At 46.8% G+C, this 24,872-nt stretch overlaps 1 protein-coding gene across 14 annotated transcripts in view; it reads left to right on the top strand.

Annotated features, from left to right (window-relative positions):
• MBNL3 (muscleblind like splicing regulator 3) overlaps positions 1-11,749 on the top strand; it is a 94,324-nt gene extending 82,575 nt beyond the window's left edge. For 12 of the 14 annotated variants that reach the window (XR_010475649.1, XR_010475648.1, XM_065077631.1 and 9 more), the window contains 2 exons: positions 912-985; positions 4,228-11,749. Coding sequence is in view for 12 of the 14 variants with exons in the window: in XM_065077631.1 (XP_064933703.1) it covers positions 912-968 (57 nt within the window). In the remaining 2 variants the exon portion in view is untranslated. The remainder of the gene's footprint in view (positions 1-911; positions 986-4,227) is intronic. The other 2 variants (XM_065077628.1, XM_065077636.1) reach the window with 1 other exon arrangement.
• The last annotated feature ends 13,123 nt before the right edge of the window (positions 11,750-24,872 follow it).

Below are 24,872 nucleotides of genomic sequence, written 5' to 3' on the forward strand. Positions count from 1 at the left end.
AAGTCTGAAGCTTATTTACATGAGTAGCATGTCACCCATCCCTACAGAAATGACTCTGGATGTGCAGTACGTGCCGTTGTAGCACTGCCATAAGTGTACAGGATTTCATGCATGTCTGCCGAGCCATAATTCTCTTCAAAACTTTCCTCTGAAAATACTGAGTTGTGATGGCTGCTTCCGCACCAGTCCTGAACTGTATATGCACAACCTGTCCTAGTGATGCTTCCTGATAATTTGGTGTGCCACAACTTTTCCCAGTTAGACCAGAGATATTTCAAACACTTTGGTTTTTTTTCCCTAGTACTAATTTTAGCATTTTTACTTGTCATGCTCTCAGATTTAGAGCTATCAGGAAGAAAATGGGTTGTCACTTTGTTCTTTAGGAGGCTGCTAGCCATGCCAAATGTCAGTAGTATCTCAGGGGGGCATCCTCTGGTCTTATGTAGTATGAGGTCATGGGGCTTTCAGTAGAAGTTTTGCCTGCATAAGTCGTAGGCAGAGTTTTACTGCTCCCAGTAGGGATTGCTAGTCTTTGTGTGCTTTGTTGTTATTTTCAGGTAGAGCAGGTCTTACTCATACTCGTATTGATCAGGAGAAAAAAGCAGAAATTCCTGTGCAGCGTTGCTCTGTGGCTGTATGAGTCCTGTTTCAGCCAGATAGTGTCAGGGCATTTCTGTCTTACTTGTAGTCTATGGAGTTAAAATCCCAGTACTATCACCATGTACTCCACAAGGCATCAGTATTGATGCGGCTGTGTCGTACTCCATGTGTGGCAAAATAAGACCTCTTGGGAATGGCTCCTGTTTTATAAGACACTGATACTGAAGACAAAATGAGCGGCCTGATCTCAAGACAATGTTTTAATGTGTTGTGTTCTTCTTTTTTTTTTGTTTTATTTTTTCTCTCTGTAGATATCCCAGTTATCAGTAGATGAACTGAGTAGCAGCATGTTTGTTTCACAGATGTAGAAGTTCCCGATAGAACAGTAAGTTCATTTTCGGTATTTCTCTTTACAGCGGATTGCTTTGTACAAGTGCACTGTGTCCCTCAAAAGGGGGGCTGGCTTGGGCAGAGGGACCAAGCCTGCAGCACGCCAGTGGCTTCATGCTCTGCCAGCTCAAAAGAAATTCAGCACAGATACGGACCAACCCTCTGGCATATAACCAGTGTTTCCTTGCGTCTAAAAAAATCTGGTTTACGATGTTCGTAGCCTCCCTTCTTGCGTTCCCCAGAGTCTGTTTACAGGTTACTCCTGCTCTGCACGGTTCCCAGCTGCCTGCAGACGCCTCAGGGATTTGCGCTATCGATGGCAAAGACCACTCTGGTAGCGAGTCAGCTGGAAGGGTGCAACTTCTCTTTTGCTGTTAGTGGCACTATTTCCTTTCTGGAGTAAGCAGGATTGGGTTGTTGTCAGCTGCTGTGCATCTGCAAGGCTGCTGCAGTCTGAGCAGAGATCTGCTGTTCCGCTGCAGCGCGGGCTTGGCTCATGGTGGGTTTCTTCAGAGGTCCTTGTATGTGTTTGAGACCAGGATTAACACCACAAACAACATATCCTTCACCCTGCCTGCAGATCCTGGACTTCCCTAGGCTGCTGGGTTTCTCTCAGTGGGAATGATGGAGGAGTTTGTCCTTTTCTTTGACTTAGAGTGTTATTTCACAGCTATAGCAGCAGTGTCATTTTCCTATTGCTTTTATTTGTGAATGTTAGCTGATGTTCATGAGAGAAAATCCCTTGAGGGTGTCAGTTCATTAGTGTATTATGTACCCCAAGAGAACAAAGAGCTGTTCAGCCAATTTAACATGAGGTCACTAGATTTTCCCAGTACAGGCCATTTAGCATACAGAGACATGCAACCTTGTTTCTCCCTTTGGTCATGTATGACAGGCAAGTACTTAAATGCTTGAAATTAATTTGGCAAGCAATTCTCTAATTACATCTTCAGCAACCAACAGAAGCTATTCATATTGGTGGTGGCCATTATCTCTGCTCACCTAAATGAACTACTGTGTATATAAATGTCCTGCTGACTGTGGCTGTGGACCCCTGTTAGTCCAGGGGTGAACACTGAGCTGTCCCTGTTAGTGAAAATGTGTGTTACACAGCATACTGCTCTCTCAAACAACAGACAGACGTGACACCTGACATGTTAACCCGTTTTCAGAACACTTTTGGAACAGTCTGTTCCTTCTGATAAGGAGATTATTTGAATGGGAAGAGCCTCAATCTTGACCTCTTTGCGATTGTTTTCAGCATTTCTTTCAGGAAACTTATTTTGTTTCTGAATTATTTTTACTTACATGTGCACGTGCTTAAACTCACACTGTTTATAGCTATTGATTAAGACTAAGCAAGTAACTTCCATGCAATGTATTTATTTAGCAAGTAGGGAGCACAGTACAATCTGTCCAAATAAAGCACTGGCCTTGCTGTTAAGGACCATGAAAAACTGTGCTTGAAAGAAGGTCAGCATATTGAACTTGATGGGATTTCCTGGCGGTCAGGTTGTTGGGCATGGAAGGGGTCTGGGTCAGACACAAAGCCTGTTCTTCATGAGGGCAGCTTGAGCCCGTGTGTGAGCCACCGCTCTGCCGCTTGTCCTCTTAACACCTCACAACTGCAGGACGTAAACCACCTCTGGAGACTGGCAGAAAAGGGCAACATTGTCCCTCAGTGTCCCCAGTGCTCACAGACCAGTGACCATTTCCATGCAGCAGCATGTGTTTTGATCCCATTCTGGGTTGTTACGCTCTCTGTCCGCGCATAAACTTAAGGCCAGCAGATCTCTTGAGGACACATCGTTTCATGCTGCTGCTCAAGCACCTGAAATTGTGTGTGTGCTCAGGTGCTCTGCCCAACAAGGTCCTTGGGGGACCTGAGGGATGATTCCCAAAGATGCCATGAGTGGGACCTGGGTAACTGAAACCTTTGCTGCTCTTGCAGATCTTTTTCTTTTCCTCCACAGTTGGTGAGGTCCTGGTAGCCAGGCTGGCTCTGCAGGAGACAAGTCTTGGGTCCTTCAGGGGAGGATTTTCACAAGTATATCCCAAGAGAGGCAGTTTGCTCCAAGAGAGGGTTGCCTGAGCGCAGGATTTCTGCCTCTGTGTTCTGTCTCTGCACCTGCTTTGTCTTTGGCTCGTGGCTCCTTTAGGATCAGATGTTAAAGTGACTATGTGTGCCTCTGTTGAGGGTTAAGATTGCGGGGTGACAATAAAACCCTGGCAGATGTATTGTTAACCCCCTCTCCCCGCCCCCACTTCCCCCTCCCTCTCCCCCCTTCCCACTCAGGAGAGGCAATTGGGAGGAAAAGAAGGACAGAGTGAAGAGAGTTGGAAAAAATTAAAGATGTTTTACTAATGCTACTAATAAGAATAGAGAAAATAATACAAAATATACAAAACCAATCTTGAAAGTCTCAGCAACTGCAGAGCCGGCACCCGAAGTCCTGGATTGGACTCTGCAGCCAATCGGAGCTGGATTCAGTCTCTCACTAGGCCTCAGTTTGCAGGGACGACTAGCAAGGTCCTCTCCTAATGTCGGCCATAAGCAGAAGGGAAAAGGGCAAAAGGGAAAGCGAACGAGATCCTCGTGATCTCCCATTTTATATGAAGTATTCACGTGAATGGAATGTTATACACAGTTGGTCAGTTTCTTGCTCACTTGTTTCTCGTCGCCCCTCTCGCGAGATGTCCATCCGTGCTTATCAATAAGTTTGCATTCCATTGCTAGGTTTACCAAAACATGTGTCTCGTTCTCCAGGAAAACGCAGTTAATATGAAGGCTTTAGCTGACAGGCAAATTCACTGAAAGAGATACTTGTTTTTAACAAAACCAGGACAGCCTCTCTCCAAAGGAAACCTGAGCTAACCATCGTGGTCAGATATTTCTTTGACCCTCTGCTTAGTCACTCCACCTGCTGTCCTGTCAAAAATGAGTGATTTTTGCCCACCTCCCTCGTTCACTAATTGTCTTGTCAGTGTGTGTGAAGCACATTGGAAATGGAAAGCCCTAAGTGCAGATTAAACAGGACGCCACATGTGTTATTAGCAATTTTATCCTACATCAGAAAATTAAAGGAATAAAATGTTTTCTCTTTGCAACATAGTAGTGTCGACCTCTTGGCCAACGCAGTGAGGATGCAGATTTATCTTATTGTAATGACGTTTATTGGGATATAGATATTTCTTGAACTTCTCACTTTGTTTGTTTGTTTTTTCTTTTGCCTGCAGCAGACTATGTTGAAATTCTGAACAGTAAAATCATGGAGCACCAGGACTTCTTGGTGGGAAGCTGCGCATGGCCTTTCTGTATATATCCCCACTTCCCTCTATTGTTCTCTACCACCTCTACAGTAAGCCTGTTGCAGCCTACATGTTAACCAAAAACTGATCAATGGGAATGTCAAAAAAAAAAAAGAAAAAAAAAAAAAGGAAAAAAAAAAAGCACTATAGAAACAATTAACAAACAGCGCTCTGTTATATGAGATATACAAGTAGAAAATTATAATAGACTTTTATAACACCTTACTTTAACACACTTAATCATTTTATGACTACCATCCTGATAAGTGCATCTGCACAGCGGACTGTTGGTTTACTGTATACTATCGATGGATAAATGTTTGTCTTGTTTTTAAAGTGTTATCTTACTGTTTTGTTTACATCATAGTCTATTGATTTTAAAGTGTACATCATTATCAAGTATACTCAATACCATTTTTTCATTATTGTTATGTCTTAAGTTTTCATATACTGTAGGTTTTATGGGGTTTTGTTTGTTTTTTACTAAAAATGTTATTGTGGGAAACAGGAATTATGTGCTTGAAAAACACGACACAGGAATGTTCTGCCCTTTGCTGGATTTTGCTGTTAATGTCAGCTAAAGTTGCTTGTGTTAAATGCTCCTTTTATCATTTAAAGTTTGCCTTCAGATAGCATCTCCTATAGTGTGCTATGAAAGGACAGCCGTCATTTTAGTCCAGTTCAGGGTATTCCTTTCAATTCTGGAAATTTTTGGAAAAAACATCACAATATCGCAGAAGCCCGCGCTCAGTCAGGGGCAGGAACGCTTTGCTCAGATAGCAGTAAGCATCAAGGGATTTCTGCACTTCTGTTGGCCATTGAAGTGCATTTTCAGCTGCAAACGGCGCACAATCTCTGGCTGTTCTCATGGTGCAGTCAAACAGAGAGAAGAAAGGTGGTAAAGTGAGACAGCTTCAGCTGGGCAAAGACTCCCTGCGTTGGAGAGGAGCAAACGGCACCGTTAGCTGGAGGGGGCCCACAGTGTGACTTAGCCCAAGTTGGGTAACACCATGTCTGGGGGCTTGTCCCACTAAGCACATTGAAACATTTCGGCTTGAAATGTTATGTGGCTCTTGAGATTTTGTCAGTGTGCACTGATTATTTAATTACCATTTTCCAGAAGTGGATGATTTTTTTTCCCTGTGATCTCTGGCCCTCTAAAGCAAACATAGCAGTAACACAGCAGGAGAAAGCTCAGCATAAGCTTTCTACCGTAGATAAACATTCATCTTAACGGAGCTCCTGTAGGTCAGTGGATATACTTTGGCACCTTCTACTTGATCAAGAGTAATGTTTGCCACACAACAAGGGCTAGTTCTCGATACCTCCTTTTCATACGCACGAATAGAACAATTTCCAGCCTGTGCACCCTGGAGAGCCCAGCCTGTCGTTACGCTGCATTGCTGAACAATCTAGCTGCAGAATGCATTTTGGTTGAGGATACAACCAAATTCATCCCTGTCATAGCTTTACAATGTCATTGGCGTTATGGAAGAGAGCAAGAGGCCAGCGCCCGGTGTCGGGAGGGCTGGCTGCCCCGAGCTCACCGTGTTCCTGTAGGGTGTCAAATTTTGATAACCAGATTGTATTTTCTTTTCCAAGTCCCTTATCTTGGTTCAAGGCTCTCCTTGCCCCAGCTCCTTCAGTGTGACCACAGATAGTTTGCTAGATGTGTTTCTCCATGGACCAAAAGTGATGGAGGGGCATGTTAGGGCACAACTGGTGTGTCCCAGCGCACGCTCTGACCGTCTGCCCGTGGAGACTCATTCCTAACAAGAACCTTTGTGGAGCCCAGCTTAAAAAGACCTTGAGCCCAAAGGAATCTCTCCATTCATTTCAGCAGGCTTTGAACCAAACCCTGAGAGAGGGGGAAAAAACATCTCCACCCCAAGACCCTCCTTCATGAGCCCCCAGTCGCATCCATAGATGTTGCCCAGCCGTCGGTGTTCACAAGCAGCAGCGTTGCCTGTAATCAGTGTCTCTCATTTATATTGGCAACCGCATACCTGTTTTTTTTTTCACCACTGAGTTTCTGTTTCCCAAAACCATAACGTTGTTAGTGGAAAAAGTGGATTTGAGTACTTCCTGTTTGAAATTATTTGTGTATCAAAAAATGGGTTTTGCACAACCTGTGCCAGTGCCTCAACAAAGAACAGAGCTGATCTTCTTAAGCCAGAAAGGATGCATTCAAGCTTGTATGGCTTTATGAGTTCAAGGAGGTTGGAATTTTTTCAGTGCTAAATGGATTTTTGTATATCTTGACACTTTGATGTAACCTCCTATTTTATTTATCGACTTAAACATCTGGCATAGATGTGCATAGAATGTAAACCTAGAATACAGCTGTTTTCATGTCACATTTAAAGCACTGAAAAAATACAAAGCATTTAAGGATTATTTTTTATTAAAGAGGTCCAATGAGGGATGTTCAGGGTAGTTATATTAGGTGCCACAACAGTTTTTATATTGCTGGCAAATTTAGAGTTAATTTGTAAATGCGTTTAAGGAAAGAAAAGCTTGAAGCACTAAACTTCACCAAATTCAAAACAATCTTGGCAAAAATGCCATTTTGAGGTAGCACTATTTAAACTAGTTGTGCAATGACTTGCTCTAATTTTCTTTGTTCAAGAAAGAAAAAAAAAACCAGTCGCCAGACTATAAATTTCCTAAATAGAATATTACAAAGTCACCAAGCTAGTTAGTGACTCTAAACAAATGTCATAAAAGCATGAATATCATCCTTTATTTGACAAGAGATGTATGTAAGTTTGTTTAAATCAATATAATTTTAGTGACATTTTTATAAGCTTCCGACTTTCCATGAACCTATATTTTTTATTTATCCAAAGTTATTTCTCTTTGTCCATTTCTCTCAGCCTTATGCAAACAATATGCAAGAAATGCTGAAACTTGGATAAAACGGGTCATGCAGAGGGAAAATGAAAGCTGAGATTGATCATTTTCACAAAAAAAAGGTTGTTAGTAGTTTCAATAAAAAGTACTACTACTAAACTGTAACATAAGCAGACAATAAAAGAGGGATTTAAAATAAAATGGATTCGTAAAACTATTAAGATTATTTTTGTTAAATACAGTGGTTTTAGTAATTTGGAACATGATTTCGCAATCAGTCGTGTTTTTTAGTTGGAGATCTCTAGCCGATGAGTTTTTTTGACTGTGTATTTCTGCATCGCGGTGTTCTGGAAACCGTTACCTCCCTGGGCAGCCCACGCCGGCCCCTTCCCCAACACCCCAAAGCGCTTTTTTTTTGGTTGTTTTGGGTTGGTTTTTGCTCTCTGCCACCCCCGTCCATCTCGCACTGCGCTTGGAGTGTTCCCGAACCCGGCATCGCCGGGCTGGTCCCCAACCGCACCGGCATCCCGCGGGGGATCCTGCCGCATCCCGCCCGCGCTGGACCGGACCCACGCTGGACCGGACCCGTGCCGGAGGTGGCGATGGAGACGGGGACGCGGCCGGTGGATGCGGCCGGACAGGAGAGGACGAACAGACGGGCTCTAGGACGGGCGGTACAGACGGATTGAGAAACTGGAGTCCTCGTTTTGTTTATCCCTTGTACATTTCACAGACATGACAATTGAGGAGGAAAAACAAACAAAAGGTGAAATTTATGAGGAAAATCTTAATTTCCCATTCCTGTTGAATGGATTTAGTTTGATATTGACCTGATTTTACCATGTGCCTGTTGAAGGCCTTAGAGTATATACTGTATGTTAAAGACTGTAATAACTTTTAAAGAAAAAAGTTGATAGCCTAATCCAAATGTAAATATAGCTACAACGCATTGTTCCTAGGCTACAACACATTAATTCATGTCATATATTTTCATTTCTCTACCATTAGTTTTTAAGGTTTTCATTATTGCTTTTTTTGATATCTTTAGTAACTAATGAATTTAATTTTGAAGGAGAGTTAGAGAAAGTTTAAAGTTTTTAATACATGTATTCAGCCCATTTAGTTATATTCTAAGCCAACACTGAAGCATGGTAAGGTATAGAATACAGTCCATAACTAGTTTGTATAGTTTACAGTTTAAGAACAAATTAACTTTGTAACTCCTACAATGATAGATTCATTGTTAACTAATTATATTAAGTTGTTGTTGCTATGGCAACAAAACTACAACATGGCTACCTTTGTATACATTATTTGTGAAATTTTCACATGTAAATTAAAAGTGATGTGTAACAGTATGAGCTTGTTAAAGGTACAGTTCGATACTGTCAGATAAAGATATGATTGAATATTTTTAAAATCCCAAAGTCCCATGTGAACGCTGAATTTGTGTCTTTAACGTCACTTTTTCAGTCAAGAAGTTTACAACACATGGATTTAGAGTCAGGTTTTATAGCTTGTAGAAATTGTTGTGTGGCAAGGGTTATTCCACAGTATTTTCACTCCGAAAACACGACAGCCTGTATTTACGACATAGCGACCGGTCTTGCTTTCATTTCACGTTTATTCACACGGTGGGAATTCAGAATTAAGCCGTTTCAGTACTGTAGCTCTGCCTGCAATTTTCTCCAGAAATCGAGCACTCACGCAGTTACATTTTGATCAGGGCTAAATAATTAAGCATAGAACTATTTTAATACTAATTTATATTAGCAAAAACTGTACATAAGAAACAAAAATATTGTGGAATGACCCCGTAACAGTGTTGAAGATACAAATATGCTGCAGTTAAACTGATTCAGTTAGTGTACGAATGTGTGAGACACACCTTTTTTGCACTTATGTACATAGTCCACGAAAGAAATCCTTGGAACTTATTTTGAATATAAAAAGTCTGTAATAATACAGGAAAAGTTTGTAAAAGAGATAGGTATTACTAAGGCTTTGAAAAGGAGGAGTTTTTTGCTATAAAACTTATCTGAAAGCATGATGTTGCTTTGCTGTTGTAAAAGCTTTGTAGTTTGCCATAGCTTCTTATACAGCAGACTGAGAACAGGTCAGCTCCAACCTGCAGCACGGAGAAATGGGAAACAGTGCTTAATTAATTAGTAAGGTCACTAGCAAAGATTTGAATCGCCTTTTCTTCCTTTTTTTAATCGGCCTACATTTTCAAACATGCCCTAGGTCACGTTTCTGATAGGTTGTGTTCTCGGTGAATCCTATTAGGACCCAGAGGTCCATGGCAACGTACACACATTTTTCATAGCACCTAATCCTATTTCTAGCTGGAAGTGTTTATCTGTTGGAGGTGACTGTCACTGCAGCGAGTGTGTGAGATCCCAGAGGGAATTTGAAATGTCACATCATGCTGGTTTTGTAAATTTTGTTTTATGCTTTTGGGGCAAGGCAGCAAAATGGAAGGGGCTGGCAAGCAGTGGATGGATGGGGTTGGTGTTGGGTTGTTTTAGGCTTCTTTCTTCTGCTGTGCGACAGCTGTGGTGGTCATTGGAGAGGGACAGAGGTTGTGGCGGGGAGGTGGAGGCTGATGGCAGCGGTGTGGTGCTTCTCCCTGGGGTTAACAAGCCCCGTGGAGCTGCCGTCAGAGGAGAGCACAGCCGTGGTCCCCCAGCCTCCCGTGTCCCTCCCCACAGCACTGGTGACACTGCCCGGGCTCAGCAGTACCGGCGAGTTTGGAGAAGCTGAAGTGCCTGTGCTGACCTGTTTATTTTTGATCGGAACAAGTTTTTGTGGTGGTGTTTTGTTTTTTTGCTGCTTGTTTTGTTTTTCAAAACCTAAGACCCAGATTTAGTTTGGAAAGATCGCTGATTTTGCAAGGCTGCTCCCATCTGCACCCCCGAGCAGAAGCGGTGGGTGGTGGCACCTGATGTCACCGTCTCCCTTTCCTGCCCGCTCCGGGGTGTCACCGCCACCTGCCCTTCAGGCAGCGCTGCTGGCATCTCGCAGGGTTCCATCTCCTTGCGGTGCCAGCAAGTGCCCCGGCAGCCCTTGGGGCACCGCGGGGTTTGTTTAAGCAGGTGCTTTGCTGAATCATATGGTCCCAGTATCTTTAAAAACTGGGAAAAATAAGATGCTCCCTGCCTCTGTGACAATAACCTGGATTTTAATCCAAAATGATCAGTTAATTCTAGCCACCGTGCTATTAAGGCATCCCTGGGCCCTAATCAGTTTTTGTAATCAAGCTCTTTCTCATTTATAGGATTATGGGAGAAAATACTTTGCACTATGTGAAACGAATTGTAGCCGGTCAAACTTCTTTTTGTTGGGTTCTGAGCATGGTCCTGACAACACTGCTAAAATCTTTGCTAGTGATCTTTACTGACATCCTCTATCATGAAAAATAACTCTAGATGGCTCTCAAATGAGATATTTAAACATGCAAAAATAACACAACTATTAAATAAAATTCAGTTATTTTTTCCAAACACACAACAGAGAGAATTACCTGACACCGAATTACAAGGTTCCAGTTCTTTATTACTGTACACAGATGCTATTTGATAGTGGTGGAAGCCAAATGATTTTGTTGCCATGGCTTTTGTATCCTAGCAGATGAGGGGATGATAAGACCATTCTTAGATCGGATTATGTTTGGGTTTTTTTTCTTTTCAATTAACTTTGTTTTAATTGTATTTTTATTTTGAATCACGAACACAAACCGACACTCCCCACACTCCTTATTGTATCACCTGACAACAGATCACTATTTTTTTTAAATGAAAAGAGAATTGTATTTTAGTCAATCACTAAAATCAACGAGAGAATGTTCTCCTAAATTGTTAATTTTTAATTTAAATATCTAAAAATACTGTACTGTGTAAAGTAGATTTTTGAAGCACATTCTTTTCATAGGCATCTCTGGTAAAACAAAGTAAGGGAAACATTAGGTATCGATTTAATGGTTTAGTTTAGGAAATAAATACAAACAATTACAGTTAGCCCTGTGGAATTGTAAGAAATTAAAATGCCATTGGATCCGGACAGGCGTAGGCTCATGCAATATTTCAGTTCCATGACACGATAGTTCATTCCCTCAACTGCTACCAACAGGGTGTACGCTTTGAATTTATTTTTCTTTTTGCCACGTTATATTGCTGTAGTGCTTGTACGTGCTTTAGAAATGTGCATAATGCGACTCATTTTAGTATGTTACTTCTATATTGTTATTGTTTATTTTTTGATCTTTTAATAAAGTGTATAAAATTCTTGGTTATGTTTTTTATGGATCCATATCTACACATTAATAGGAGTTTACTTTCAAAACTTTTCAAGTTCCAGTTCATTAGTCCTGATCTTTAAAGGTTCTGATGTAAAAAATAATAACTAATGAATTTGATTCCGTGTTATATCTAAAGTGTAGAACAACAGAATAAATTTCTTTCCAGAAAGTACCTTCAGTATTTTGAATTCTGTAGCCAGTGCTTCCTTTTTATTGGATGCATTTGGCCTATCATATTAAAGTTACTAACACAAGAAAGACATTTGTATTTTAGAAAAATAAAAAGTAAAACTTTCCAGATGCTGCCTTTTGGTCTCTCTTGTGCCTTAGACCTTCGGAGACACACGTGATGTGGTTTGCTTGGTTTGTATTTTTCCATGCCTCCTTTCTGACCCTGTCTGTGATGTGATTAGAGAGGAGATCAGAGCTGTGCATTTGCAGATAACCATGAAGAATAAATTGAATATCGTTCAAAGGCCTGCAGCTTTTGTAGCACAGTGATGTGTGTGTTAATTTTTCTCTTTCAGCATTTGTGTCAGATACCGTTTTGAACCTCCCGGTGCAGTAATACACCAGTAAGCTCCTGTGGCAGCGCCCCCATTCCCCAGCTCTCCAAGCCCAGCTCATCCCTGGGCTGCTTTGCTGGGGACGCCTCTCACCGCAGCCCAGAGCAACCACAGCTAAGCTTGGTCTAGACTTCTGCCAGAGAAAATTGCTTCTTGCTGAGCTTATTTGTCCTTTCTTTAACGTTGGATAGATCTAAAAGTAAGAAAATTGCTCGGTAGCGATGGCGCGTTGGTCACTGCCTGCACACCAACAGCTTTGCCGTAAAAGGAGGCTTTTACCCCTAAACGGGCTTGAGATCAGCGCTTGCTCCCTGAAAGCTTTAGCTTGTGCTGGCTGGTCTCCACACATGCTGGGTCCGGCTGGAGGCACCAAGTCGGGGAGCCTGGTTTTTGCAGGACGGGCAGTGTGGCCATGCTGGGCTGCAGCGTCGCTCATCTCGTGGGCACCAGAAGACAACGTCGGGAAGCCCCTGAAGATGCGAGTAACTTAACTCTGCCAACATCTGCGTGGTGATCTGGCCTCGGCACCCAGGCTGCCGTCACACGGGACACCGAGGGTGAGCCCAGATGGTGCAACGAGGGGTTTGACACCAACACGCAGGAGAGGAACACGGCACAAGAGGGATCATCGGATGTTTGCCCAAAGGAGTTTGAGAATCTGACCCCGGGGGGGGAATTAGGAGTTCTAAAATTGAAGTATTTCAGGGGATTCAGGGCCGCTAGCACGGCTTGGCGCCAGGAGTGGTGCGGCACGGAGGCTTTGCAGATGCAGCTCTTCCCCATCGCCCTTAGTAGGACAAGCCCTTGACTTTGAGAAAAGGCAGAACAAGCCCAGAACAAATTATATAACTGCTCCTTTTTCATCAACCTCTTTCCCTGACTTGTAGGTTAATTGACTCCATTTGTGTGTCAAGGCCACTTAGGGCTTTTTTCTATAAATGACTCCTGCCTCATCTGATGGCACAATTAAAGGTCTGAATTGGTTTTAAAGCCAAAAAAAGGAGGGAGAACTGAAAGTTTTCTAAGCATCGCATGTTGTGGAAGGATGGGATCCTTCCTGAATCGTTAGTCACAAGTTTTTATTGCCACCTTTCCTCTGGTTCGCTTTCTCTGCAGGAAGGGACCGGGGCTTGCTGGGGATGCTTTCCTCAGAGCCGTGGGAAGGGCTGAGCCTTGGCTGCTTGGAGACACCAGCTCCACTCGGGAGAACCATCTCACGTGGGGATAGGAGTCCCGCGCTAATGCTGAAATTCTAGGGTGGCCTTTAAATTGTGTTTCAAGGCTGAACAGCCTCCCTGTGCCAGGGATGTGGGATTTCACCTGGGGCCCCTTTGCAGAAGCCACAGGAGGAGCTGCTGCAAACCGCTTCATAGGTGAAGTTGGATTAAAGAATCTGAGTGAACTGTGCAGAATACTGTGTTTATGGCATGTGTCATTTGGATTACAGCACCCAGCTTATCTCCCTCTCCACTGGGGCACATTTGTGCAGGAAAGCCAAGTTTAATAAGAATCTCCATTTAACTCTTCATCTATTGAAGCTTGAGTGGGAAGCATGGGGGAAAAAATCTGCTTTTCAAGGTTTGTTCCGTATTCAGATGGGCCTCTGTTGTCCAAAGCCAGTTTTTATTCAATCTGGACTTAGTGTTGGGTAAGTAGATCTAGTTATTATGAGAAAAAGGAGACTGGAGAAATAAATGTTTGGCTAATCCCTGATGAGTTGGATCTAAAATACCCTCTCCAACACTAGCAGTGGGTTAACCTTCCCCAGGAGGGGCCATGTTAGCACATGGGGCAGCATGAGGAACCGCCTGTTTCCCCTCTTGTTGCAGATGATGGACCAATGTCCCCCTTCCAGTCCAGGTCCGACCCTGCCTCCAGTGCATCTCCAAAATGGCAGCACATCCTAAAAAAATGATCCCCGTGGAGGGCCTGGAAGTTCTCTGGGATGTCTGTGGGCAAGAGGACCTGCACAGAGATGGAAAGACCTGAAGGCCATGGGGATGGGCTTGGAGGAGCAAGTGCCCAGCAAGCCAGCTCTGACAGACTCCTGGACAGGCTTGGCTCAGCTGGAAGATGTTTGCTGCAAATGCCTTTGCCCTTTCCTCCTCATTTTGTCTTTTTCAGGGAGGCTCTGCCATACCAGTCCGTTTAGCAGCAGCTCGCTCCGTCCTGTCCCTGGCTGTTCCCGCTGCCCCGGATCAGCAGGTGTAAATCCAGCCCCGAGGTGACAGCACTGCGACACCCGCGCTGGCTGCCGCAGCGAGGATCACACAGCCGGGCGGGAGCCCGTGGTCCGATGCTGCTGCACTGTTCATCTCTTTGGAGCTGCAGCTGGGTTGCGCAGAGGTATTTTTGCTTTGCTCCACAGTGCATGTAAATTATCTGCTCGTAAATGTTATCTGCGCCTTCCCAAGGGAGCTGCTGCCTTCCTCCCCTCTGCAGCCCTCGCACGCTCGAAGCCTGTGTTTGTAATCGATGCAGCTTCTGCTTTAATGCTTTACTCCACCATAATTCAGCTGATCTCCATGGCGGTGTTTCTGCTGCAGCTCCTGTAGGTCCTTCACTCCAGCTGGCAGAGGGCTTTGTGGCTGTGTCCCCGCTGGTGTCCCCGCTGGCGTCCCTGCTCACCCTGCAGCCCCACCAGTGCTCTGTTTTGCCCCCACACCTGCAGTGCTTGGAAGGGCTCTGGGAGCAGCTCCCAGCAATCACATCTGGGTGCGGGGGGGTGCTGGGGGGTGTTTCGGTGCCCATGTGCCTGCGCCAAAACAAAGGTGCTCGCAGGTACTTTGCAAAGCCTCTGAAAAACTCCCATTGAAGAAAAATACTGTTTGATTTCCCCTGCAGAAACACAAGCCTGGGTCAATGCCACTGGCCACCTGCAAGGTGAGCCTGCCTGAGGGTCACACTCTGCCGCGCTGGTGAGGAGGCATGGGACACAGCACATTAAACCAGCGCTGTTCTCAGAGCCGATGCACGGCAGCACCAAGGCATGAGTAATGCAGAAATACGTCTGTGTATTTGCTGGGGTATGTGGTGCTGGTGGTCTCCTCAGCCCTGGATGTTGGAGTGTGCTGGGGGAGCAGGTGCTGGCTCAGCAGCTCCCCTGCTCTGAGCATCCTTTGGGCTCTGGGAGCTGGATGTGCCTGGTCCTGCACCAGATGGAGGTGACTTCGGGAGGCGGGAATTCACACATGGCAATCCGACTTCTGCTCTTACATTAATCAAGAGGATTTTGGACAGGGTAACAAGCATGAATTGGGGCTCTAGGCTGGGCAGGATGAGGTCTTGGGAGACTTTTTAATTCCTCATGTCATGCAGTCCATGGGTGGGAGCTGCAGCTGGATTTGGAGCAGCGGTGTTGGGCAGAGGCTGGCCCGTGCTGGGGAGGGAGGTGGGCTGCAGTTCCCCCGCCAGGCTCTTGCCCCTCTGCCAGCTTCGCTCAATTATGGGAAATCCTTTAAGCTTTCGCATTAGTGCTCTATTTAGGTCTGCACTGTATTAGGGCTTGGCATGGGGAGCAGAGTCACATTTCTTGCTTAATAAAGAGTGTTTTAAAGGCATTTTGTCGTTGTGGGCCCAGCACCGTGAGCCAGGATGCTGGGACGAGCGGGGTGGGTGCTGTGGGAGGTGAGGATGCTGGGCTGGCTCCCCAACCTGCCCGTACCCTGCCAGGTGCTGCCTGCACAGGTCCAGCACCTGCAGCCAGCCCTGTGCTCGCACCCTGACTATTGGGGCACGTGCAGCCAGGACAGAGGGACCTGGTCTGCCCCATCACCCACCCAGCGGGGCACACATGGGGTTGTGCATCCAGGGCTGCAGCCGGGGACCTCCCAGCCTGTCTTTATCAGCATGGCTGCTGGCAGAGCCCAGACACCCTCCTGCCAGGCTCCGGGGCTGCTGTGCTGGCAGGAGGCCCGTCCTGCTGGCAGTAAATGTGTCATCGGATGGTGATCAGGGATAATGAGTCACGAACGCCCACTGCCAGCCAGCCAGCCCGGCCAGTCTTGGCGCAGGGCTGCAGCACACAGGCAGGAGTGGGGAGGGAGAGCTGCTCCAGCCCGAGCTGCATCGCTCCTCCTCTGCCTCTCCCCATCTCCAGCCTCATCGACCTGCATCTTCTACAGGACACCGAATGATGGAGCATCCCTCCAGCAGTGCTCGCCTGGGGCTGGGGTGACAACTCCACTCCCCTGGTCCAGCGTGGGGACATGGTTGTCCCCCTGTACCCCTGCTCAGAGGTGCCCAGCAGTGCCACAGCTCTCCCCACCACTGTGGGGCAGCTTGGCAAGGATGGGGCCGGGCGCTGCCTGCCAAAATGTGTGTCCCCTGGACTGCAAGTAGCTGAAGCTGGGGCTGGGCCAGCTCAGGCTGTGCTACCGGGAGCAGGAGGAGCCACCCCAGACTCCTTTTTGGTGTGTGTTTTTCTTTTGTCTGATAATCATTGAGAAAATGGAGTGTTAGATCCAGATTTCAAACTGCTGGTGGTGTTGCAGGATCCTTGTGGGTCCCATGCTCCTGGGAGCTGCTGCTGAACCAGCCCCAGGAACCAGAGTGGCCCCAGCACATCCTCTCCCAAAACCCACACTGGGGTCCCCAGGGAAGGCCCAAATCCCTGGCAGAAATCATCCTGATGGGGAGAGCTTTTATTTTCTTTCCATCTTTGTCTTCTCCAGGGCTGGGCTTGATTATTCCTTTCAGCAGCACAAAGTGCTAGAAAGGCTCAGCAGCCAGAGATCAGTTTTCTCTGCTCTTGGTGCAACGTTTCTGTGTACGAGGAAGCGGCTTTTTTCTCCCGTTTGCCATCATGCTCAGACTTGGCTGGTGACACCAGGGACAGTGGCAGCCGCCTGGCCCGCGGGAGGGCGGCAGGGACCCGCAGAGCCGAGCAGCCCAGCCGCACACCAGCCCTCACCTGGTGCAGCGTTCATGGAGGATGTCGAAGCCTTTTGCTCGCGGGCATTGAGGAGCAACTGGTTCTTGCCAGGAAAGAAACCCCAGCTCAGCTCAGCCACCAGCACCGCTCTGAGGTGCAGCACAGGGTGGGGACCCTCAGCTGCTGCCTCTGCTCCTGCTGCGCCATCCCTTTTCACTCACCGCAAAGCACTGGCTAATGGAGGATGATTTTCTTTCTAGGGAACGTGCAAAAATTTGTGTCACCAGGCATAATACACAAAGAACTTATGTTTAAGTGATCAGAACATAGTGATGGTACAAGGTATGAAGATTAAACACAGAGGGATTCGAGATGCTTTGCTTTGCAATTACAAAGACAAGCTAAAAATAAAGAAAAAAAAAAAAAAGATACTTGTAGAATTTTAAGAGGATGGGGAAGAATTTGGCATGGGATTAAATATTGGTGGAAAGATTAGAAAAGCAAAAAGCAGGAGATGAGAAAAGCCTAAGGGATGTGGCAGATGGACCAGATCAAGGAGAGCTGCCAGCCCACGGATGAGGACAAGCCCAGGGATGAGCCTCAGCACTTTTCTCACAGTATCCTGGGTCCACAGCCCCACACTGGACCTGCCTACAGCTCTGCCATGGCACAGGCAGAGGAAAGAGCATCCCCTCCCCGGCACCGGCACCGCCGGGCTCGCCCGGGGGCTGCTTATGCCGAGACATCTATGCTGCCATGGATGGAAGGAGGCAGTGGAGTCTTGGCCCTGTCAGAGCCACGCTCGCTGTCACCAGCCATGGGTTTGATCCTCTCCAGGCTGCACAAATTAGGAAATTCTTTGAAATACCAAAGCGCTGTTCTGCAAAACCAAACCAGCCAGCAGCCCCTTGCTGCTGAAGGCAGAGATATAGTTGGGGTTTGGATCACCAGCTTTTATCCACAAAATGAATTTGAGCAATTTCTTAAACTGCAGAAGAAAATACTAAAGACTGCAGGCAATTCCGGCAGAGACCTCTGGAGTCCTCCCCAGCACAGGGAGCCCCAGCAAGGCTGTTGACAGCCCGCGCTGCTTCTGGTCCTGGCTGGCTGGCAAATAGTAATTCTGGGGTTTTTTTTCAAGTTGAGAAATTAACTGTGGTGCAACCTCCTCCAATTTGAATACTCTAATTAAGCAGTTTCAGTGTTTTTCTCCTCCAAGGACCTTCCCTGGCCAAGCACTGTAACCCTGTGGCTCCCGTGCTGGGCTCCTGGAGCAGCCAGCCTCTGAAGTCTGCTGGTTCAGCTCTCTTGGGTGATGGTGACGGATGCCACACGTTATCCAGGCTGCGCCTTCCTGGGGTGGTGCGAAGTCCCTCATAGAATGTTCTGAGTTGGAAGGGACCCACATGGATCACTGAGTCCAACTCCTGCCCCTGCATATGACAACCCCAAAATTCACCCCACGAGTTGTCCAAAAGTTTCTTGAATATTGTTCATCCCGCTGGTGCCTGGATTGCCTCCAAGCAGCCAGGTGTCATCTCCAAGGGAGCTGACAGGCTCAGGCGTGGAGGACACACAGCTTTGCACCATCAGCCTCCTTTGCCAAGAAGGCTGATAAAGTGTCTCGTAATGAGCTCGCTGTGTTCTCGCTTCGCAGACAGTTTTATTCGCTTGTTGTAAATGCAGTCTGGGGAGAAGCGCTGCCTGGCTGGCCATTGCTCACGGCTCTGCCGACGCACTTGTCTGCAAAGCCTTTTCCTCCAGCTTCACATTGATTTCCTCCAGAAGCATCTCAGCCCATGACCTGCCTCGATAGTCGTGAGACCCACATCGAGGATGTGTGCCTGGCATGGGGACTCTCTGGTGACATTGCTGGACACATTTCTGTGTGATCTGCTCTGGGTGAGCCTGCTATAGCAGGTGAGGTGGGCTAGATGATCTCTGGAGGTCCCTTCCAGCCCCAACCATTCTGTGATTCTGTGATTCTGTACTGTGTCTGTGTCCTCAGCAGTGCTGGGGAAAAGCGATGGGTGGGAAAGCAAGTGCCATCCATGGGTGAGCGAAGCCGTGCCATGTGGATGTGCCACCCCCCAGCAGCTGGTGACAGTGACATTGCCCACCTCACAAACAGCTTCCACATACCATGAGCTCTGCCAGGACTTGACTTGTGTGTGTGCACATCCCATCCCAGCCAGGAGGGATGCACCGGGTTGTCCCAGGCAAGAAGCACCAGTATTTCAGCAGAAATGTCCCCATGTCACCAAATTGACAAGGCGCTCAGCCGTCTCAGTGACGCTGTTTGTCCCAGGGCTGGGGATGACACCGGACCGTGGTTGTAATGGTCTCAGGTCATCACACAACCTGGCAGCTCCCGCCTGGGGATTCAGCACGCTTTAATGAGCTCAGCGCTGGAGTCTGCACCGAGGAATTAACAATTTGGGATAATACTTGTCACCTTGCTACGAGAAAATTGTCAAGTGAAAAGTACTTTATTAAAAAGAAGAAATGTTTTTGCTTATTAAGATCAACATCATATTAAAGTATTTTCTCCATTTCCCGTTTGGGCTGAATTTTATGTTTTCGTTTTCTCCGCAATGGGAATAAAGCAGAGATTCTCACTCTAGTTAATTGTTGGCTGCTTCATTTTGCTAGCACATTTCGTGTACAGGTTTGCACATTTCTGTAGCACTTCAATTGCAAATACTGCAGGAATATAATAAAAAAGGGGAAACCCAGGGAATTTTGGAAGTGAATGGGAACTCTTCTGTTAGACATCAGTTTAAAATTGCTTTATTTTCACAAATCTTAAAAATACATCTTGACAGTGTATTTACCTTCCTTCCTCCTTTATTTTCATTTGGGGTTTAAAGCAACAGGTTTGGTTTATGTGTTCACTGTTGCCTTCTGGCTTTTGAGCCTTAAGGAGCTGTATTTTCAGTTTTACTCTACAACAATGTTGGTTAGAAACTTTATAATATGCATGTATATATATTTCTAGGGAGAGGCTGTCACATGTGTTGGTGATTTGACAAGGATGAGTCTGAGGACAGGCCTGTCCCATCACCTTTGAGGAAATTCTCAGAAGCCCAAGGAGAACGTGCTGTGCTGGCATCATGTCGTGCACATGGAGGACGGGCCACTTTTTGGGAACCATCAAGCTGTGGCTCAGCGCAAGCCCGACATGAATACGATGAGCGACTGCTGGAGACGATTCCCGGGCACTGCAGAACAGATTATATCAGCTCAGACCGTGAAGGGCAATGAGGAGACAACTCCATCTCTGGAGAAAATAGGAAGAGGAGCGACCCGTGAAACCAGCGTTCTCACTGCATCACCAGCATCCTTGCGCGGAGCAGGGACTCATTGCTGCCCAGACACTCCGGTGACTCCGGAAACTGCAATCACAGCCACAAGCTTTGCCTGGGGAGCATGGCCGGGTGTAGCAGCAGCATCTTCCCTTGCTCATCAGCAACAACCAGCTCCTGGGACAAGGTACCGTGGCTGGGGAGCAAAGAGAGATGCTTCTCCTCTCAGAAATCCAAATAACCTCCTTGTTTTGTGAGCCCCGCTTCTACCCCAGAATCAATAATTGCTTTGGAAAATGTCCTTTAACTATTTTAAGAGCCAGCATGCCTTTTGGTGCTACTAAAGTAATGGCTAAAAGCTGACAAATGATAGAAATAAGAAATTTCTGAGAAAAGGCCTCAAAATTTGCCTCTGAGTCATCTCTACATTGACAGGAAAAGCTGGTGAAGAAGAAAAGTATCTCTGCAGGCTGTACTGCCTGAATCAGCCCAGAATTAGAAGTCTGGGCCAGGTGAACACATCCAACCCCTAAGACATATTTCACTGTCATCTGGCAGAGCCGAAATCGAAAGCTGTCATTATGTCTATGTGACTGGTACAACAGGACCTCCTTGAAAGAGCCGCATGTGAGAGCAGCCCCCAGTGCTCCGGCAGCCGTACGAGCCCCAAGGAGTCAGTCCCTACCCTGCAGCTTACAGGATGAACACCATAAAGCACAATAAGTGGATTAGCAAAACTGCTGGAAGGGGCGGAGAAGAAATGACACTGGGTTTTAAGCTGGTTTTGCATGTATTTACGCAAATGATGTGCCCAGCCAGAGGTGAAATCCAGGCTAGCCCTGCTGCGGATCTACCCAGCCGCCTTTGCTCGCAGCCTGATGCGGGCTTCCTGGTGAGAAAAATCCGGTTTATAGCTCGGGTAGACACGGTGAGTCACAACAGCGAACTGGCTGATGATTGCAGCGTGGACACCCTGCGAGAGGCAGCAGCAGCAGCCAGGCAGCATCCACACCAGGGTGGGGAGGTAGTGCGGTCCCACACTAGGTTGCTCCAGACTCCTCAGTCCCTCCAGAGCTTGGGGCTGCTCCTCTGCCACCTCCTCAGCCTGGCTCTGCAGGACAGGGTGCTGCCTGCCCCCCCTCCTGCCTCCCTCCTGGACACAGCACCAGGCAGGATCCGTCTCTCACATTGGGGATTGCAGTTATTCCTGGCTCTTGTTTGTGCCATCTGTCTGTTTCCTGAACAATCCCTGCAGGATCTGTGTCTTAGCAGGTTAATTTAATAAGACCCTGCTTTATTGTTGCTGACTGCAGGCATGGCATAGAGCAGCTGAGTCCATCAAGAGCACAGAGCTGCTCTGGCAGCAATCAAATCCTGCCGAGATGCTCATTTGGGAGGTTTGTTTTGCTGAGAGAGGGCAAACCCTCCCGGGGCAGTGCTGAGGCCTGCACCTTTCTCCTTGCCAGGAGCCAGGGAGAAAGTGGCAGCAGACATTAAATCAGGACTTTGAGCCAGGATGTGCCGCATCTCAGCGGGACGGAGGCGAGGGAGTGGCGGAGCGGCCGTATCGCAGGAGGTGACTTGCGTGGCCAGCTCCGGGCTTGGCCATTTATGGCAGAAGCAGATATTCCCATCCGGAGTTTCGAAACCTTCTACATCACCAGCTATTTCTGTGGCTCCAAGTACGTGGTAGCCTACAAGGCGGTGAAGTAGCTGTGCAAAGTGTTTAATGAAGGGAACAACTCGCCTTAAGGGTAATGAAGAGTCTGGTGCACTTTGAGATCAGGCTATTTTTTTTCAGCTGTCAACATCTAAGGCCAAGTATAAAGTGCTGTGAGTTGGGAAATAAATCTCCAGGAATCCAAAGCGATACTGATTATACACCAAGGACCTGGAGAAGAAAATAAAGTCCAGGTTTCCAATCCCACACCCAGCTGCTTGGGCTGTCCACTCAGCCCAGGAGCGAGGCGTCACTGGTGAAGTTAAACTGCATCAAAATCTATTTGTTTTTTCTTCTGCTTGCCCCATGGCTGTGCTCTTTGCCCCAATTCTCCCTTAGTAATTCCTCACCCATCACAAACATAATGGACCAGCAGTGTCACAAAGACATGCACATAATGAACCTAAGTGACCGTGTAATCTTATTATTGTCACCCTCATCCTCCCTTGCCCCCTTTCTCCCTCCTCCCCATTTGTCACTGTCACTGATTGTGTCATGGTTAAAATTAGACGGGAAGCTCCTCTGTGAGAGGCTGCATCTTTCCTTTATCCTGAGCACCTTGAGTGCATTAGGTACTTTGGAACTACTCATGATTTATAATAGGGTTGAAGTGGGAGGCAGCCTGGTTTAATGCTCACCTTTTTACAATTTTGAGCTGATTCACCAGCCTCATGAATATCATCTTCCATCCAGGCACATCTGCCTCATGTCAGCAGTTCACTTGACAAAACAATTTGGGAGGCGATGGCAAAGGAAGGAGAGCGGCTATTACTTACATGTAATGAAGAAGAGTGACTGAAATTTGGTGTAACTTATGTAAGATTTGTTCTGGTGGCTAAAAGTCCTCACTGAGCTTTCCCCATAATGGACATATTCTCTTTATGGCAATAAAGTGAATAAAATAATGCTATTTGCAAAAGTAGCCACTAGCAGGGCCACCTCACAGTGCCTTGTCTGCGTCTTTAGGTGATGCTGAACCTTGACCAGGCACCTCTCCAGGGCCCGCTGGCAGCGCGGGGTGGACATTGTGGACAGACAGCGGTGCCTGGCTCAGACTTGCAACCAAACAGGTGACGCGTAGGGAAAGGGACAAATCCTGCGTCTCACACGTGTCTGCTGAAATTCCGCAGCAGAAGCAGCGACCTGGTGCCCAGAAACACATTTAGTCGTACTAGGGGGCAACTTCTCCTATGGGTGCGAATGCTTCATGCAAACGATCGAGGTGGGTCTGAAGTGACTGGGGGCTTTTATTTTAGAAAGTGAAATGGAGAAATAAACTTAATAGCAGAGTCAATTATACTGTTAAGTAGGCATTCTTTATTGACAGCACTGGGGAATTATTCTCCATAAGCGCTCCAATGACTGGATGCTCTTGCATTGCTTATATTCACACGATTATTACATATTCATTACAATTTTTGGAATTTTTTAATCATATAATACATCTGTACTAAGAAATAATTTAGGAAGTTAGAATTGTTTTGTTTCTTACTTACAATACAACTATTAATTATTAGTCAATTATAAGCTAAGCATTCTGCTTCTAAACAATGTATTACTTAATCTTCTCTCTCTTGTCATGCAGAAGGATCTAAAACTTGAAAAATATCCCCTCGTTTTGCAGGTGGTTAGCAAGCATCGTGTCAATTGGTTAATCATGGGTAATCTTTTGTAACTTAATCACAGCATACTTTAATTTAGCAGCTTCTCTTCAAAAGAAAACAGCTGTTTGTTCTTTCTAGTTACTTCCTTTTAACAACGGGGGAAGAAGTACTGGGGTGATACCGACAGCGCTAGGGGGTGCGCACCGAGAGAACCCCGGCGGCTCCTGTGCCCGGTCCCTTGCTGACACCTGCTGGAGTCACGAAGCCGCCCGAGTCACCGAGCACCCCGGAGCCACCTCACTGGTTTATTGGGAGAGCTGGTGCCGGTTTTGGGCGGCGTTTCGTGCAGCCGAGCTGCGACACCTGGTGCCTTTCGCTGCACCCGTGACAGGACAAAGCCTGTAAGTAGAGGGAACACCTTTTGTCAGTCCGCTTTACCCCCTGCGCGCTTCCAGACGTGTAAATCACCGTGACCGTGGCCCCTGTCCCCGCCGGTGCCACCGCACCAGTGACATCTGTGTTTCTAATTATTAGACTGTATTTTATAGAATTATAGAACTCATAGTTTAGGGGAATATTAAGGTAGCAACCAACCCTGTAACCACAGAATCTTTGCGTAAGCAGACCTCGTAACCATGGAATGTTTGCACTTAGTAATCATACCCCGTTCTTAAAACTGACAAAGATTTAGGACGTATTCTTTTAAAACAGGTAACTGAGAAGTAACTGACAAACGTGCGAATGTTATTTAGAATTGTTTAAACGTTCAGCTTGTGTTAGAATAGACGTGGAATATGTTAATGGTTGTTAAGAATTGTAAGGAATATGTAATTCTTCTGTGGATATAAGCCATGTATGACCAGCTGGTGGGCGGCGAACATATGGAGGGACAACCCCGGTGTTGATTAAGAAATGCTACTTTTAAATCCCAAAAACGTGGTTTTAAGAGTTTATTTGCCGATTTTACGGTATCACCAGCAGGCACCCCGGCGGGGCCCTGCCCTCCCCAAAATCAGCTTCTGCTGAGCACCGAGGGGGAGTCGGCCACCGCGCTCCTCGAAGAAAACCACCTTTAAAATAGAACCTCTGCTGTGACTAAGAATGATTTAGACGCTGGGGGCAGCTCGGCCCCGCAGCCCGCGGCGGGATCGGGCCCGACCGGCCGGTGCTGGCGGGAGGGGATACCCCGCGCCCCCACACAGCTCGGCGACCGCCCGCCGCGGCCGCCATCTTGGGGCGGGTCCCGCTCGCGGCCGGGCAGGTGCCACGCGAAAAGCCGTCCCCATGCCGGAGGCGGCGGGGCCGTCTCGGTGCCTCACTCAAACCCGTCCCCTCCATCTGCGCAGGGCGGTGAC

The sequence above is a fragment of the Columba livia genome, chromosome 12 (genome assembly GCF_036013475.1).
Source record: "Columba livia isolate bColLiv1 breed racing homer chromosome 12, bColLiv1.pat.W.v2, whole genome shotgun sequence".
NCBI classification, from domain to species: Eukaryota; Metazoa; Chordata; class Aves; order Columbiformes; family Columbidae; genus Columba; species Columba livia.